This window comes from Cygnus atratus, unplaced genomic scaffold (assembly GCF_013377495.2).
Source record: "Cygnus atratus isolate AKBS03 ecotype Queensland, Australia unplaced genomic scaffold, CAtr_DNAZoo_HiC_assembly HiC_scaffold_155, whole genome shotgun sequence".
NCBI lineage: Eukaryota > Metazoa > Chordata > Aves > Anseriformes > Anatidae > Cygnus > Cygnus atratus.
The window spans coordinates 14130-31320 of NW_026109748.1; the positions used below are offsets into that span (position 1 = coordinate 14130).

General features: G+C 48.3%; 1 protein-coding gene across 1 annotated transcript; it reads right to left on the bottom strand.

Annotated features, from left to right (window-relative positions):
- Nucleotides 1–2: 2 nt before the first annotated feature.
- On the bottom strand, nt 3–14581 carry TOX4 (TOX high mobility group box family member 4; the record flags this gene model as incomplete). Its single annotated transcript, XM_035572527.1, has 10 exons — nt 3–66; nt 205–374; nt 3797–4567; nt 4715–4786; nt 6785–7030; nt 10388–10654; nt 11747–11989; nt 12097–12165; nt 13656–13721; nt 14527–14581. Coding segments are annotated over 10 exons (2023 nt in total), but the record flags the coding sequence as incomplete, so codon positions are not given.
- Between the last annotated feature and the right edge of the window lie 2610 nt (nt 14582–17191).

Genomic DNA, 17191 nt, shown 5'->3' on the forward strand with positions numbered 1-17191 from the left:
CCTCATTTGACGAAAACCACGCTGGTGCTGGCGTTGCGGGCGGCCAGCCAGGCCAAGAAGACGTCCCTGGGGGGGCACAACGGGGCGGGTTATAGGGTTGGTTTTTTTTTTTTTTATAGGGTGGAGAGGACCCCGGGGGGGGGCGTTTTGGGGTGAAAAAGGGGGATTTGGGGTTTTTTTTTTTGGGGGGGGGGGGGGTCTTACCGGCAGTGCTTGACGACGCACTCGCTGCTGCAGTACTCGTTGTCCCAGTCGGAGCTGGGGACGGGGGCGTTGTCGCACCCCGAGCGGACGCAGCGGGGTCGGGGGGATTCGGGGCCGGGCGCGGGGGATTCGGCCACCAGCTCCAGGGACATTTGGGTGGGGGATTCCACCTTGGGGGGGGTACCGGAAAAAAAAAAAAAAAAAAAAAAGGGGGTTTTGGGGTTTTTTTTGGGGGGTTGGGAGGGGTGCGGGGAAGGGTGAGGGTCTTAAAGGAGCGACGGGGAGTCCCAAAAGGGGTCCGCGAGATCCTAAAGTCCCTCAAAAGACCCCCAAAGTCCACCCAGGGATTCGTAAATCCCTCCGAGAGGCCCCAAAATCCCTCAAAGAGACCCCAAAATTCACCCAGGGATTCCTAAATCCCTCCGAGAGGCCCCAAAATCCCTCAAAGAGACCCCAAAATCCACCCAGGGATTCCTAAATCCCTCCGAGAGGCCCCAAAATCCCTCAAAGAGACCCCAAAATCCACCCAGGAATTCCTAAATCCCTCCGAGAGGCCCCAAAATCCCTCAAAGAGACCCCAAAATCCACCCAGGAATTCCTAAATCCCTCCGAGAGGCCCCAAAATCCCTCAAAGAGACCCCAAAATCCACCCAGGGATTCCTAAATCCCTCCGAAAGGCCCCAAAATCCCTCAAAGAGGCCCCAAAATTCACCCAGGGATTCCTAAATCCCTCCAAGAGACCCCAAAATCCCTCAAAGAGACCCCAAAATCCCCCCAGGAATTCCTAAATCCCTCCGACAGGCCCCAAAATCCCTCAAAGAGACCCCAAAATCCACCCAGGAATTCCTAAATCCCTCCGACAGGCCCCAAAATCCCTCAAAGAGACCCCAAAATTCACCCAGGAATTCCTAAATCCCTCCAAGAGACCCCAAAATCCCTCAAAGAGACCCCAAAATCCACCCAGGAATTCCTAAATCTCTCCAAGACGCCCCAAAATCCCTCAAAGAGACCCCAAAATCCACCCAGGAATTCCTAAATCCCTCCGACAGGCCCCAAAATCCCTCAAAGAGACCCCAAAATCCACCCAGGGATTCCTAAATCCCTCCGAGAGGCCCCAAAATCCCTCAAAGAGACCCCAAAATCCACCCAGGGATTCCTAAATCCCTCCGAAAGGCCCCAAAATCCCTCAAAGAGGCCCCAAAATTCACCCAGGGATTCCTAAATCCCTCCAAGAGACCCCAAAATCCCTCAAAGAGACCCCAAAATCCCCCCAGGAATTCCTAAATCCCTCCGACAGGCCCCAAAATCCCTCAAAGAGACCCCAAAATCCACCCAGGAATTCCTAAATCCCTCCGACAGGCCCCAAAATCCCTCAAAGAGACCCCAAAATTCACCCAGGGATTCCTAAATCCCTCCAAGAGACCCCAAAATCCCTCAAAGAGACCCCAAAATCCCCCCAGGAATTCCTAAATCCCTCCGACAGGCCCCAAAATCCCTCAAAGAGACCCCAAAATCCACCCAGGGATTCCTAAATCCCTCCGAGAGGCCCCAAAATCCCTCAAAGAGACCCCAAAATTCACCCAGGGATTCCTAAATCCCTCCGAGAGGCCCCAAAATCCCTCAAAGAGACCCCAAAATCCACCCAGGAATTCCTAAATCCCTCCGAGAGGCCCCAAAATCCCTCAAAGAGACCCCAAAATCCACCCAGGAATTCCTAAATCCCTCCAAAAGGCCCCAAAATCCCTCAAAGAGACCCCAAAATTCACCCAGGGATTCCTAAATCCCTCCAAGAGACCCCAAAATCCCTCAAAGAGACCCCAAAATCCCCCCAGGAATTCCTAAATCCCTCCGACAGGCCCCAAAATCCCTCAAAGAGACCCCAAAATTCACCCAGGAATTCCTAAATCCCTCCGAGAGGCCCCAAAATCCCTCAAAGAGGCCCCAAAATCCACCCAGGAATTCCTAAATCCCTCCAAGAGACCCCAAAATCCCTCAAAGAGACCCCAAAATCCACCCAGGAATTCCTAAATCCCTCCAAAAGGCCCCAAAATCCCTCAAAGAGGCCCCAAAATCCACCCAGGAATTCCTAAATCCCTCCAAAAGGCCCCAAAATCCCTCAAAGAGGCCCCAAAATCCACCCAGGGATTCCTAAATCCCTCCAAGAGACCCCAAAATCCCTCAAAGAGACCCCAAAATCCACCCAGGAATTCCTAAATCTCTCCAAGACGCCCCAAAATCCCTCAAAGAGACCCCAAAATCCACCCAGGGATTCCTAAATCCCTCCGAGAGGCCCCAAAATCCCTCAAAGAGACCCCAAAATCCACCCAGGGATTCCTAAATCCCTCCGAGAGGCCCCAAAATCCCTCAGAGAGACCCCAAAATCCCTCCAAAAGACCCCAAAATCCTTCAAAAAGACCCCAAAATCCACCCAGGAATTCCTAAATCCCACCAAGAAAATCCAAAATCCCTCCAAGAGACCCCGAAATCCTTCAAAAAGACCCCAGAATCCCTCCAAAAGACCCCAAAATCCCTCCAAAAGACCCCAAAATCCACCCAGGTATTCGTAAATCCCTCCAAGAGACCCCAAAATCCCTCAGAGGGATCCCCGAAATTTTCAAATCCCCCAAATTTTCCCTAAATTCCCCCAAATTCTCCCCCAATTTCCCCCAAATCCCCAAAATTTACCCTAAATCCCTCAATTTTCCCAAAATTTTTCCATAACTGCCAAGCTTTCCTCAAATCCCCCAAATTTCCCCCAAATTCCCCAAATTTCCCCCAAATCCTGAGTTTTCCCAATTTTCCCCCCAATTTTTCCCCAAATCCCCCAAATTTTCCACAGATCCCCCCAAAATTTCCCATTTTTTCCCCAGATCCCCAAATTTTCCCCAAAATTTTACTCAAATCCCCCAATTTTCCCCAAAATTCCCCAAATTTCCCCCAAATCCTGAGTTTTCTCAATTTTCCCCCCAATTTTTCCCCAAATCCCCCAAATTTTCCCCAGATCCCAAAAAGTTTCCCAATTTTTCCCCAGATCCCCAAATTTTCCCCAAAATTTTACTCTAAATCCCCAAAATTTCCCCCAAATTTCCCCCAATCCTTCAAATTTTCCCAAAATTTTCCCCAAATCTCAGAAATTATCAAAATTTTTCCCTGAATCCCCCTGAATCCCAAAAATTGTCTAAAACTTTCCCCAAACCCCCAAATTTCCCTCCCAATTTTCCCCAAATCCCCAAAATTTCCTGAAAATTTTCCCAAATCCCCAACATTTTCCCAATTTTTCCCCCCAAATCCCTTGAAATTTCCCAACCCCCCAAAATCCCAAATTTCCCCCAAATCCCTCAAATTTCCCCCAGATCCCCCCCAAATTTCCCCCCAAATCCCAAAAATTTTCCCCCAATTTTCCCCAATTTCTCCAAAAATTTCCCCACTCCCCCAAAAACCCACCAAAATTTTCCCAAATCCGAAAAATTTTGCCAAATTTTCCCCCAAGTTTTCCCCCAATCCCCCAGATTCCCCCCAAATTTCCCCCCAACCCCCCCGAATTTCCCCAAATCCCCCCAAATTTCCCCCCACCCCCCCCCAACCTCCTCACCTCCGGCACCACGTCGCCCGCGATCATCTCCACGGCCTCCGGTGAGGCCGGCCCCGCCGCCGAGGCCGGGGTCCCGCCTTGGGCGGAGGCCGCCGGGGTTGCGGGGGGGGGAGGGTTGGGGAGGCCGCCCCCCCCCGCCCCTCCCCCCCCTGCCGCCCCTCCGCCAGCCCCGGGGGCCTCGGGGAGGGCCAAAGTTTGGAGGTGGAGGCCGGGGGGGGGCAGGATCTTGATTTGGAGGGGGGGAGGCTGCTGGGGGAGGCGGCCTCCCTTGGGCTGGGGCGGAGGCTGCTGCATGGCTTGGAGGGGGGGAGGAGGCTGGAGGACGGCCAAGGCCGGGCCGGGGGGCTGCGGGGGGGGCATTTGTTGGAGGGGGGGAGGCTGGAGGCGAGGGGGAGGCACGGCGGAGGCCGAGGAGGAGGAGGAGGAGGAGGAGGAGGAGGCCGCGGCGGCGGCGGCAGCGGCCGCCAGGACGGAGCGGGTGACGATCTGCGTCCCCGTGCCCAGGTGGAGGCCGCGGGAGGTGACGACGGTGGCCGGGATGACGGTGACGAGGCCGGAGGCCGGGCCTCCGCCGCTTCCGGCCGTCGTGGAGGCCGTGGAGGCCGCGGCGAGGGAAGGAGGCAGCATCTGCTTGGGGATGATGATCTTGGTGATGCCCGGCGGCGGCGCGGCGGCGAGGCCCGGCGGAGGCTCGGAGGCCGAGGGAGGCTGGGAGGCCGCGGGAGGAGGAGGCGGAGGCGGCGGGTCCGGCTCCGAAGGCTCCGCCGTGGTCTGCGAGCCCCACCGGAGGAGATTGATTAAATTAAAAAATAAATAAATAAATAAAAATCAGGTTAATTAGAGGCTCGGGAGGGAGGTCAAGGGGGAGGTGGGGTTGATCGGAGGCCCGGCCTCCGTTTCGGGGAGGGGGAGGCCCACCTGGATGGCGCGGTAGGCGGCCAGGGCCTTGAGGTACTCCTTCTTGGCGGCCTCCGTTTTGCGCTTGTAGACCTGGGGAAAACGACAACAAAAAAAAAAAAAAAAAGGGAGGTCGAGGGGGCGAGGCCCCGGTCGGGCCTCCGGGTCCCGGAGGCCGAAATGGAGGCCCCTTGGCCTCCAGGAGACAAGATGGAGGCCCTCCTGGCCTCTAGGAGACAAGATGGAGGCCTCCTGGCCTCCCGGGAGACAAGATGGAGGCCACCCGGCCTCCCAAATTGTGAGGCTGCGTCCTCGAACCCCGGCCTCCGGTCCTCCGCGTCCCTAAGCTACGAGGTTGAGTCCTCGTGTGACCTCAGAAGTGGCCTCCTCTTCCCCAGGTGAGCCTCCCGAGCCTCTCCGTGCTCCAAATCTGAGGTTCTGAGCCTCCACGTCCTCCGAATGAAGGCTCCTGAGCCTCCACGTCCCCCAAACTAAAACTTCTCATCCTCCGCATCCCCAAAATCCAAATTCTTGAGCCTCCACGTCCCCTAAACCAAAACTCCTCAGCCTCTACCTCCTCCAAACCAAATCTCCCGAGCCTCCACGTCCCCTAAACCAAATCTCCCGAGCCTCCACGTCCCCTAAACCAAATCTCCTGAGCCTCCACGTCCCCTAAACCAAAATTCTTGAGCCTCCGCATCCCCCAAACTAAAACTTTTGAGCCTCCGCCTCCCCAAATGAAGACTCCTGAGCCTCCACGTCCTCCAAACCCAAACTCGTGAGCCTCCACATCCCTGAAACCAAATTTCCTGAGCCTCCACGTTCCCCCAACCAAATTTCCTGAGCCTCCACACCCCTGAAACCAAATTTCCTGAGCCTCCACATCCTCCAAACCAAAATTCCTGAGCCTCCACATCCCTGAAACCAAATTTCCCGAGCCTCTATCTCCCGCAAACCAAATCTCCTGAGCCTCCACCTCCCCAAATGGAGACTCCTGAGCCTCCACGTCCCCCAAACCCAAACTCATGAGCCTCCACATCCCTGAAACCAAATTTCCTGAGCCTCCACATCCTCCAAACCAAAATTCCTGAGCCTCCACATCCCTGAAACCAAATTTCCTGAGCCTCTATCTCCCCCGAAGCAAATCTCCTGAGCCTCCACATCCCTGAAACCAAATTTCCTGAGCCTCTATCTCCCCCAAACCAAATCTCTAGAGCCTCCACACCCCTGAAACCAAATTTCCTGAGCCTCCACATCCTCCCAACCAAAATTCCCGAGCCTCCACGTCCCCCAAACCAAATTTCCTGAGCCTCTATCTCCCCCAAAGCAAATCTCCAGAGCCTCCACACCCCTGAAACCAAATTTCCTGAGCCTCCACATCCTCCAAAGCAAAATTCCCGAGCCTCCACATCCCTGAAACCAAATTTCCTGAGCCTCTATCTCCCCCAAAGCAAATCTCCAGAGCCTCCACACCGCTGAAACCAAATTTCCTGAGCCTCCACATCCCTGAAACCAAATTTCCTGAGCCTCTATCTCCCCCAAAGCAAATCTCCCGAGCCTCCACGTTCCCCCAAACCAAATCTCCCGAGCCTCCACGTTCCCCCAAACCAAATCTCCCGAGCCTCCACATCCCTGAAACCAAATTTCCTGAGCCTCCACATCCTCCAAACCAAAATTCCTGAGCCTCCACGTCCCCCAAACCAAATTTCCTGAGCCTCTATCTCCCCCGAAGCAAATCTCCTGAGCCTCCACACCCCTGAAACCAAATTTCCTGAGCCTCCACATCCTCCAAACCAAAATTCCTGAGCCTCTATCTCCCCCAAACCAAATCTCCTGAGCCTCCACGTTCCCCCAAACCAAATCTCCAGAGCCTCCACACCCCTGAAACCAAATGTCCTGAGCCTCCACATCCAACCAAAATTCCCGAGCCTCCACGTCCCCCAAGCCAAATTTCCTGAGCCTCTATCTCCCCCGAAGCAAAATCCCTGAGCCTCCACGTCCCCAGACAAATCCCTCTGGGCCTCTACCGCCCCGAAACCGCCTCCTCCCCGTCCCCGGCGACCCCCCGAAGCCTCCCCGCCCCGCCGTCACCTGCTTCTGCTCCTCGCCGAGGCTGTCCCACATGGAGGCCACGATCTTGGAGACCTCGCCGAAGGTGGCGTTGGGGTTCTGGCCCTTGATGGCCGCCTGCGTGTCGCGGAAGAAGAGGGCGTAGGCGGAGAGCGGCTTCTGGGGCTCGTTGGGGTCCTTCTTCTTCTTCTGCTTCTTGGGGGGCTTGGGCTTGCGGCCCCCCTCGGGGGCGGCCGGCGGGGGGGCGGCCTTTTGGGCCGGGAGTTGCTGGGAGCGGGGAGAAAGGAAGGGGAAGTGAGGACGGCGAGGGGAAAGGGGAAAAGGGGGGGGCGGGGGTAAGGGGGGGTGGGGGTAAGGGGGGGCCGGGGGGTAAGGGGGGGGGGGTTGGAGCAAAAGGAGAGGATTTGGGGGGGGGAAGTAGAGAGTTTTAGGGGGAAAGGGAAGAGAGAGAGGAGAAAAGGAAAGGAACGAGGGAAAGGAGAAAAAAAGAAGAGAAAAAGGAAGAGAAAAAGGAAGAGAAAAAGGAAGAGAAAAAGGAAGAGAAAAAGGAAGAGAAAAAGGAAGAGAAAAAGGAAGAGAAAAAGGAAGAGAAAAAGGAAGAGAAAAAGGAAGAGAAAAAGGAAGAGAAAAAGGAAGAGAAAAAGGAAGAGAAAAAGGAAGAGAAAAAGGAAGAGAAAAAGGAAGAGAAAAAGGAAGAGAAAAAGGAAGAGAAAAAGGAAGAGAAAAAGGAAGAGAAAAAGGAAGAGAAAAAGGAAGAAAAGAAAAAAGGAAGAAAAGAAAAAAGGAAGAAAAGAAAAAAGGAAGAAAAGAAAAAAGGAAGAAAAGAAAAAAGGAAGAAAAGAAAAAAGGAAGAAAAGAAAAAAGGAAGAAAAGAAAAAAGGAAGAAAAGAAAAAAGGAAGAAAAGAAAAAAGGAAGAAAAGAAAAAAGGAAGAAAAGAAAAAAGGAAGAAAAGAAAAAAGGAAGAAAAGAAAAAAGGAAGAAAAGAAAAAAGGAAGAAAAGAAAAAAGGAAGAAAAGAAAAAAGGAAGAAAAGAAAAAAGGAAGAAAAGAAAAAAGGAAGAAAAGAAAAAAGGAAGAAAAGAAAAAAGGAAGAAAAGAAAAAAGGAAGAAAAGAAAAAAGGAAGAAAAGAAAAAAGGAAGAAAAGAAAAAAGGAAGAAAAGAAAAAAGGAAGAAAAGAAAAAAGGAAGAAAAGAAAAAAGGAAGAAAAGAAAAAAGGAAGAAAAGAAAAAAGGAAGAAAAGAAAAAAGGAAGAAAAGAAAAAAGGAAGAAAAGAAAAAAGGAAGAAAAGAAAAAAGGAAGAAAAGAAAAAAGGAAGAAAAGAAAAAAGGAAGAAAAGAAAAAAGGAAGAAAAGAAAAAAGGAAGAAAAGAAAAAAGGAAGAAAAGAAAAAAGGAAGAAAAGAAAAAAGGAAGAAAAGAAAAAAGGAAGAAAAGAAAAAAGGAAGAAAAGAAAAAAGGAAGAAAAGAAAAAAGGAAGAAAAGAAAAAAGGAAGAAAAGAAAAAAGGAAGAAAAGAAAAAAGGAAGAAAAGAAAAAAGGAAGAAAAGAAAAAAGGAAGAAAAGAAAAAAGGAAGAAAAGAAAAAAGGAAGAAAAGAAAAAGGAAGAAAAGAAAAAAGGAAGAAAAGAAAAAAGGAAGAAAAGAAAAAAGGAAGAAAAGAAAAAAGGAAGAAAAGAAAAAAGGAAGAAAAGAAAAAAGGAAGAAAAGAAAAAAGGAAGAAAAGAAAAAAGGAAGAAAAGAAAAAAGGAAGAAAAGAAAAAAGGAAGAAAAGAAAAAAGGAAGAAAAAAAGAAAAAAGAGAAAAGAAAAAAGAGAAAAAAGAGAAAAGAAAAAAGAGAAAAAAGTAGAAAAAAGAAAAAAGAAAAGAGAAAAAGAAAAAAGAGAAAGAAGAAAAGAAAAGACAAAAACAGAAAAAAGAAAAAAAACAAAAGAAAACAGAAGAAAAAAATAAAAAGAAAAAAAAGAAAAAGAAAAAAAGGAAAAAGAAAAGAGAAGGAAAAACAAACAAGGAAAAGAGGAAAATAGGAAAAAAGAGGAAAATAGGAAAAAAGAGGAAAATAGGAAAAAAGAGGAAAAAGAGGAAAATAAATAGGAAAAAAGAGGAAAATAAATAGGAAAAAGGAACAGAAAAAAAACAAAAAAGGAAAAAAGAAAATAAAGAGAAAAAAGAAAAAACAACAAGAGAGAAAAAGAAAAAACAAACGATAAAAAAAGAGAAAAAAGAGAAACAAGAAAAAAAAGAAAAAAATGAAAAAAACCCAGCAAAAACCAGGAAAAAAGACAAAATAAGAATGAAAGGGAAGTGGGATTTTGGGATCAGAAAGCGAAAAAAGAGTGGGATTTGGAGTCAGAAAGTGAAAAAAGGGGGATTTGGGGTTGGAAAGTGAAAAAAGGGGGATTTTGTGGTCGGAAAGTGAAAAAACAGTGGGATTTGGGGTTGGAAAGTGGAAAAAACAGTGGGATTTTTGGGAAAAAGTGGGATTTGGGGTTAGAAAGTGAAAAAAGAGTTGGATTTCGGGTTGGAAAGCGGAAAAAATGTGGGATTTCGGGAGAAATAAGTGGAAAAAGAGTGGGATTTGGGGTCAGAAAGTGGAAAAAGAGTGGGATTTGGGGTAGAAAAATGGGAAAAAATTAGAATTTTGAATTGGAAAGTGGGGAAAAAATGGGATTTGAGGTAGAAAAATGGAAAACAGATAGGATTTTGAGTTGGAAAGTGGAAAAAAATTGGGTTTTGGGTCGGAAAGGGGGATTTCGGGGTAGAGAAGTGGGAAAAAAGTAGGATTTGTGGTCAGACAGCGGAAAAAAAAGTGGGATTTGGGATTAGAAAGTGAAAAAAGTGGGATTTGGGGTCAGAAAGTGGAAAAGAAGTGGGATTTGGGGTCAGAAAGCGGAAAAAGAGTGGGATTTGGGGGGTCGGAAAAAGGAAAAAAAGTGGGATTTGAGTTGGAAAGTGGAAAAAGAGTGGAATTTTGGGTTAGAAAGTGGAAAAAAAATGGGATTTGGGGTCAGAAAATGAGATAAAATTGGGATTTGGGATTACAAAGTGAAAAAAGAATGGAATTTGGGGTTGGAATGTGGAAAAATATAGGGGATTTTGGGTCGGAAAGCAGCAAAAAGTGAGATTTGGGGTCGAAAAATGGAAAGAGTGGGATTTTGGGTCAGAAAGTGGAAAAAATGTGGGATTTTTAGGTCGGAAAGTGGAAAAAAGTGGGATTTTGGGTCAGTAGTCAGAAAAAATGTGGGATTTTGGGTCAGAAAGCAGAAAAAAGGAAGATTTTGTGTCGGAAAGTGGGAAAAAAGTGGGATTTTGGGTCGGTAGTCAGAAAAACCACGGGATTTGGGGTCAGAAAGGGGAATAAAAGGAAGATTTGGGGTCAGAAAGCGGAAAAAAAGTGGGATTTTGGGGCCGGTAGTCAGAAAAAATGTGGCATTTTGGCCCAGGAAGAGGAATAAAAGTAGGATTTTGGGTCGGAAAGCAGAAAAAAAATGGGATTTGGGGTTGGAAAGCAGAAAAAAAGTGGGATTTGGGATCGGAAAGCAGAAAAAAGGAGGATTTGGGGTCGGAAAGCGAGAAAAAAATTGTAATTTAGGACTCGGGGGGGGGGGGGGACAGGGTCGTCGGCCTCACCCTGCGGAAGTCTTCGGCCTCCTCATCGGGCAGCGAGGGGGTGGGCGAGGGGGTGGCGGAGAGGCGCTCGTCCGGGGAGGGTTCCGGGGCCGGGGGGGGCAGGGTGGGGGGCGCCCCCCCCAGGCTGAGCCCCAGCTGGGAGCTGAGCTCGCTCTGGTCGATGGTGGTGAGGGCGCCGGGGGCCAGGAGCCCCCCCGGGCTCATCGGCACCTCGATGGTGACGGGGGGGGCGGCGGCGTAGGGGGCGGCCAGGGGGGGGTCCAGTTCCTGGGGGGGGGGGGGGGGGGGGGAGAAAAATGAATTGGGGGGGGGGGGGAGAAAATTGGGGGAGACACGAAAACGTCTCAAAATGCTGCTCCAAACGCCCCCCAAAGAAATAAAATTAATACGGGATCGCCCCCCCCCCCTAAAATATAGGCGAGAAATTGCCCCCCAATCCTAATCTGCCGCCCCCCAAATCCCCTCAAATCCCCGTTTTCCCCCAAATCCCATCTAACCACCCTAAATCCCCTCTAACACCCCCCAAATTCCCTCTAACCCCCCCACAAATGCCCCCATTCCCCCTCCAACCCCACCAAATCCCTCTATTTCCCCCCCAAATCCCCATATTTCCCCCCCAAATCCCCATATTCAACCCCAAATTTCCCCCAAATCCCCCCATTTCCCCTCAATGACCCCCAAACCCTCCCAAAAGCCCCCCAAATCCCCCTATTTCCCCCCAATCCCCTCTAACACCCCCAAATCTCCCCAATTACCCCCAAATCCCCCTATTTTCTCCCCAAATCCCCCTCAAATCTCCCTCAACCCACCCCAAATCCTCCTCAATCCCCCCCAATCCCCTCTTACACCCCCCAAACCTCCCATTTTTCCCCCTAAATCCCCCGTTTCCCCCCCAATCCCTCTAATGCCCCCTAAACCTCCCCTTTTCCCCCTAAGTCCCCTCCCAAATCCCTCCCCTTTCCCCCAAATCCCTCCCAAATTCCCCCTAACCCCCCAAATCCCCTCTAAGCCCCCTAAATCCCCCCTAACCCTCCCCAATCCCCCTCAAACCTCCCATTTTTCCCCCTAGATCCCCCCCAAATCCCCCAAATTCCCCCCAAATCACCCCAAATCCCCCCCAAATCCCCCAAATTTCCCCCAAATCACCCTAAACACCCCCCAAATCCCCCACCCCCCCCAAATCCCCTCTAAGCCCCCACAAATACCCCTACACCCCCCCAAATCCCCCTGTAACCCCCCCAAATCCCCCTATAACCCCCCCAAACCTCCCATTTTCCCCCCTAAATCCCCCCCAAATGCCCCAAATCCCCCCTAAATCCCCCAAAATCCCCCCAAATCCCCCCCCAAAACCCCGCTCACCATGGAGAGCCCCCCCGGCAGCAGCCCCCCGCCCTGCTCCATCAGGCCGGGCCCGATCCCCACGGGCATGTCGAGGGCCTGCACCCCGTAGGGGGGGGCGAAGGCGGCCTCGGGGGGGGCGCCGGGGTCCCCCAGCTCGTCGAAGTGGGCGACGACGTCGGCCACGGCCAGCGAGGGGTCGGCGTCGAGGGCGATGGGGGGGATCTCGAACTCCTCGTCCCCCAAGCTGGGCGTGTGGAAGGTCTGCGGGAAGGAAAGGGTTAAAAAAGGGACGGAGAAAAGGGTAAAAGTCGGGTTTTTGGGGCTTTTTTTTTGGGGGGGGGGGGGGGGTTTCCAGCCCCGATCCGTACCTCGGCGCCCGTTAGGAAGGGGTGAGCCGCGCCGGTGATGGCCAGGTAGTTGTCGTTGCCGCCGGGGAACTGGAAGGGTTTTGGGGGGAAAAAGGGGGGTTTTGGGGTTAGAAAGGGGGGTTTTGGGGAATCAGGGGGAAGAACGTGACGTGAAGAACCTCCTCTCAAGCGAGCAGGTGGGGATGACCCCATAAAACGGTGAAAAAGGACGAAAAAGAACGAAAACGGAGAGAAACAGACCCAAATCCTAAAAGATTTCCCTAAATGTGCCCTCGAAATGGCCCCAAATACATCAAAATAACCCTAAATATCCCCAAATTGCCCCAAAATCTCAGAAATCTCCCAAAAAGTGCCCCTAAATTGCCCCCAAACCTCCCCCAAATACCCCCAAACTGCCCCAGACTTCCCCCAAGTACCTTGAGACCACTCGAACCTCCCCCAAATACACCAAGACCCCCCCCAAATGCCCCCAAATAACCTAAAAGCCCCCCAAATGCCCCTAAATACTCCCCAAATCTCTCCAAATACCCCTAAATACCCCCAAAATCTCCCCAAATACCCCAAGATCCCCCCCAAACCTCCCCAAATACCCCAAAACCTCCCCCAAAATCTCTCCCCATAACCCCGAAATCGCCCAAACTTCCCCCAAACACCCCAAAACCTCCCCCCAAAACCCTCAAAGCCCCTCAAAACCTCCCCAAATACCCCCAAATCCCCCCAAACTTCCCCCAAACTCCCCCTTAATACCCCAAGACCCCCCCAGAACCGCCCCAAATATCCCCCAAACTTCTCCCACCCCCCCAACCCACCCCCAAACCCCCCAACCCCTCCCCAAATCCCCCAAAACCTCCTCCAAATCCCCCAAAAACTCCCCCAAATCCCCTCAAACCCCCTCAAATCCCCCAAAACTACCCCAAAACGCCCCCAATCCCCCCCGAATCCCCCCAAACCTCCCGAAATCCCCCAAATCAGCCCCCAAACCTCCCCCAAATACCCCAAGACCCCCCCAAAACCTCCCCAAATCCCCCAAAACCACCCCAAAACCTCCCCCAACCCTCCCAAATCCCCCCAAACTGCCCCAAAACCTGCCACAAATACCCCGAAAGCTCCCCAAATCCCCCCAAACCGCCCCAAAACCTCCCCCAACCCCCCCAAGTGCCCCCAAACAGCCCCAAAACCTGCCCCAAATACCCCAAAATCTCCCCCAATCCCCTCAAATCCCCCAAATACCCCAAAACCTCCCCAAAACGCCCCCAACCCACCCCAAATCCCCCCCAAACAGCCCCAAAACCTCCCCCAAACCGCCCCACCCCCCCCAAGCAGCCCCCAAATCCCCCCAAACCGCCCCAAAACCTCCCCCCTCCGCAGCCCCCTCCCCCCCCCAAGCCCCCCCGGTCTCCATAGCAACGCCCCCCCCCCTTGGAGGACCGCTCCCCCCCCCCCTTGGAGGACTCCCCCCCACCACAAAGCCGCCGCTCACCTCCATGGCTCCGCCGCCCCGGCCAGGCCGCCGCCCGGAAGCGGAAGTGCGGCCTCCCCCTTCCCCTCTTCCGGTTTACTTCCGGCGTGGAACCATAGAGACGGAAAGGGGTCGGTCCTCCAAGGTGGAGGACTGGGGGCTCCACCTGGAAAATTGGGCGAAATTTGGGAAATTTTCCGGGTGGAGGCCCCCAAATATTTATTACTAGAGGCCTCCAAGTATTCTTTAGCGTAGGCCACCGAATATTTTGAGGTGGAGGCCTCCAAAAATCTCTGAGTTGAGGCCTCCCAATTTCTTTAAAACCCCTTAAAAACAGAATTCTAAGGAAAATTCTTAATTAAATATCGTTTTTTGTCTCCCTAGAAGACTCAAAATTTCTTATAAGTGGGCTTTAGGCACCATAAATGAGTTTAAAATTCTCCCCGCAAATAAAAATCCCTCAGAAAAGGGTTTTTTTAGTCGTTAAAAAATCAACATCAAATTTTCTACAAAACATAAAACACCTAAAAATTAAAATTTTAAGGACTTTTAACTGCCATCGTTCATTTACAAGCTCTTTACGAGGCATAAAATCCCTTAAAAAATTAAAGCTTTTTTCAGTCATTGTAAGTCAACGTAAATTGTTTACACGATTTTAAATGCCAGAAGTAAAATTTTAAGGGAATTTTAAGCATTAAATACAAACTTTAAATCATTTGCATAACTTAAAATTGATTATAAATTAATTTTAAAGCACTTTTAGCTATCATAAATGGTCTTAAATTCGTCTTGAAAAGGCCTAAAGCGGGCTTGGAAAGCATTTTTACTCACTCAAAATGCATTTAAATCTCCTTACAAGTTAGAAATTCTTAAAATTTAAAATTTAATTTCATTTTTAGACACAAAATCCCTGAAAATGGCATTTCAAGGCATTTAAAAATATATTTTCAAGCTATAATTTTATTTCTTACAGCTGCTACAGGTGCGATGACAAAGCGCTTCTGATCATCTTTTGAAATAAAGAACCTAAAAAACAATAATTTTGAAAAATTTTGAGCTAAAAACTGGAATTTTAGTGGAAAAATCGCATTTAGCAATGTCTATAGTAAAAATGCACATTTAAAAATCTTTAGAAATGCGAAATATTTCCTAGTCTGTGTCTTGTTTCATCAACTCTGTGAAAGATGTTTGTTTAAATTAGATTTTATTCAATTTTTTCATGAGAATTGGATTATTTGAAAAAAAAACAGGTAATTTGGGGCTAAAAACTGAATTTGGGGGGATTTAAATTAATTTTAGGGGGTGAAAATTCGTATTTTGGGGGGTTAAAACCGAATTTGTAGGAATTTTGAAATTATTTTGGAATTTTAGAAATTATTTTGGAATTATTTTAGAAATTATTTTATATTAGGAATTTCAGAAATTATTTTGGGGGGGCAATATTGGTATTTTAGGGGGGATAAAATCAATTTTAGGGGATTAAAATTAATTTTGAGGGATAAAAGTGATATTTTGGGACGTTGAAATCAGGTTGGGGGAGGTTAAAATCAATTTTTAGGGGTTAAAATCAATTTTTTTTGGAGATTAAAATCAGTTTTGGGGGTTTAAATCTGATTTTTGGGGGTTTTAAAGGTCAAATTGGGAAAATAAAATGAATTTACAATTAATTTGGGGGGGGTTCAAATCGATTTTGAGAGGTTAAAGTTGATATTTTGGGGGCTAAAGTCAATTTTTGGGGGTTAAAATTAACGTTGGGAGGGTTATAATAAATTTAAGGTGATTAAAGTTAATTTGAAGAGTTTGTAATTAATATTTGGGAGTTTTTAATCAATTTGAGGGGGTTAAAAGCTGATTTTGAGGGATTAAAAGCCATTTTGGGGGAGGCAAAAACGTATTTTGGGGGGTAAAAGTGAATTTTTGCATTTAAACTGAATCTAGGGGGATTTATAATTAATTTTAGGGGATTTCAAAGCGATTTGGGGGGCTTAAGAGGAATTTTGGGAGGCTAAAGTTGGTATTTTTGAGGGTTAAACTGAATTTTGTGGGGCAGAAATCAAAATTTATGGAGTAAAAATGGATTTTTCTGCAGTAATAATGAATTTTTGCGAGGTAAAAATCTAACTTTGTATGGTAAATATGATTTTTTCCGTAGTAAAAACGCTTTTTCTGTGGTAAAACTCAAACTTTGTGTGGTAAAAATGACTTCGTGTGAGGCAAAAATGAATTTTTGTGAGATAAAGAAGATTTCGTGGCAGAAAAATTCAAGTTTTGTGTGGTAAAAATCAATTTTTGTGTATTAAAAATCATTGTGGGGGCGATCAAGTCAATTTTGGGGAGTTAAAAACGATATTTTGGGGTTTAATCTGAATCTAAGGGATGTGTAATTAATCTGGGGGGGGGCTTCAAACCGATTTGGGGGGCTTAATATTAATTTTGGGGAGGGTAAGATTGATATTTTTGAGGATTAAATTGAATTTTGTGTGGCAAAAATGATTTCTGGTGTTGTAAAAATGTTTTTTGTGTGCTAAAAATGAGTATTTCTCAGGTAGAAACGAATATTTGTGGGGTAAAGATGGATATTTGTGGGGTAAAAATGAGGTTTTGTGAGATAAAACTATTTTTTATGAAGGAAAAATGAGTTCATGTGAGGTAAAAATCAATTTTTCTGTGGTAAAAATAAATTGGGGAGCATTCAAATCAATTTTGGGGGGTTAAAAGTGATATTTTGGGGGTTAAAAAGAATCTTTGTGGATTTATAATTAATATGGGGGGGCTTCAAACCGATTTGGGGGGCTTAATATTAATTTTGGGGAGGGTAAATTCGATACTTCTGAGGATCAGGTTGAGTTTTGTGTGGAAAAATAAAATTTTATGTGGTAAAAATGATTTTTTGTATTGTAAAAATGAATATTTGTGTGGTTAAAATGAATATTTGTGTGATAAAAATGAATACCTGTTAGGTAAAATTGAATATTTGTGAGATAAAAACTGATTTACGTGAGGTAAAAACAAGTTTATGTGAGGTAAAAATGAGGCTTTGTGAGAAACAATCAGTTTTTCTTAAGTAAAAATGGATTTATGAGGCAAAAATCAATTTTTGTGTGGCAAAAATCAATTTTTGTGTGGCAAAAATCATTTGGGGGGCGCTCAAATCAATTTTGGGGGTGTCACAAGCGATTTCGGGGCTGTTCAAAGAGATTTTGAGGCCTGAAAATTAATTGCCATGAATTTTGGGGGCCGAAAGGCGATTTTTAGCATTTTGGGGCGTCTCCCGGCTTCATTTTGGGGCGGTTTTTTGGGGGCTGCGCCGCCTTTCCCGTCAGGCTAAAAGCCTGGGGGGGGGGGGGGGGGGGGTGAGGGGGTGTGACGTCACGACGCCGCTTTGGGGCGTTTCGTGCCGATTTGCCTCTTTTCGCCCCCCCCCCCCCCCGCCCTCAGCGAGCCGCCCCCCGGGGCCGCCATGGCGGGGCGGGGGTTAACCGCGGCAAGATGGCGGCGCGGGGCCGCCCGGCGCTATGCCCGAGGGCGAGCCGCGCTTTTCCCCCCGTTCCTCGCCAGCGGGCTGCGCGCTGGGAGAATTTTAGAGGCGAAAAGCGGGGATAAAAAATTTACAAAGCGGGAAAAAGCGGCTGCGGG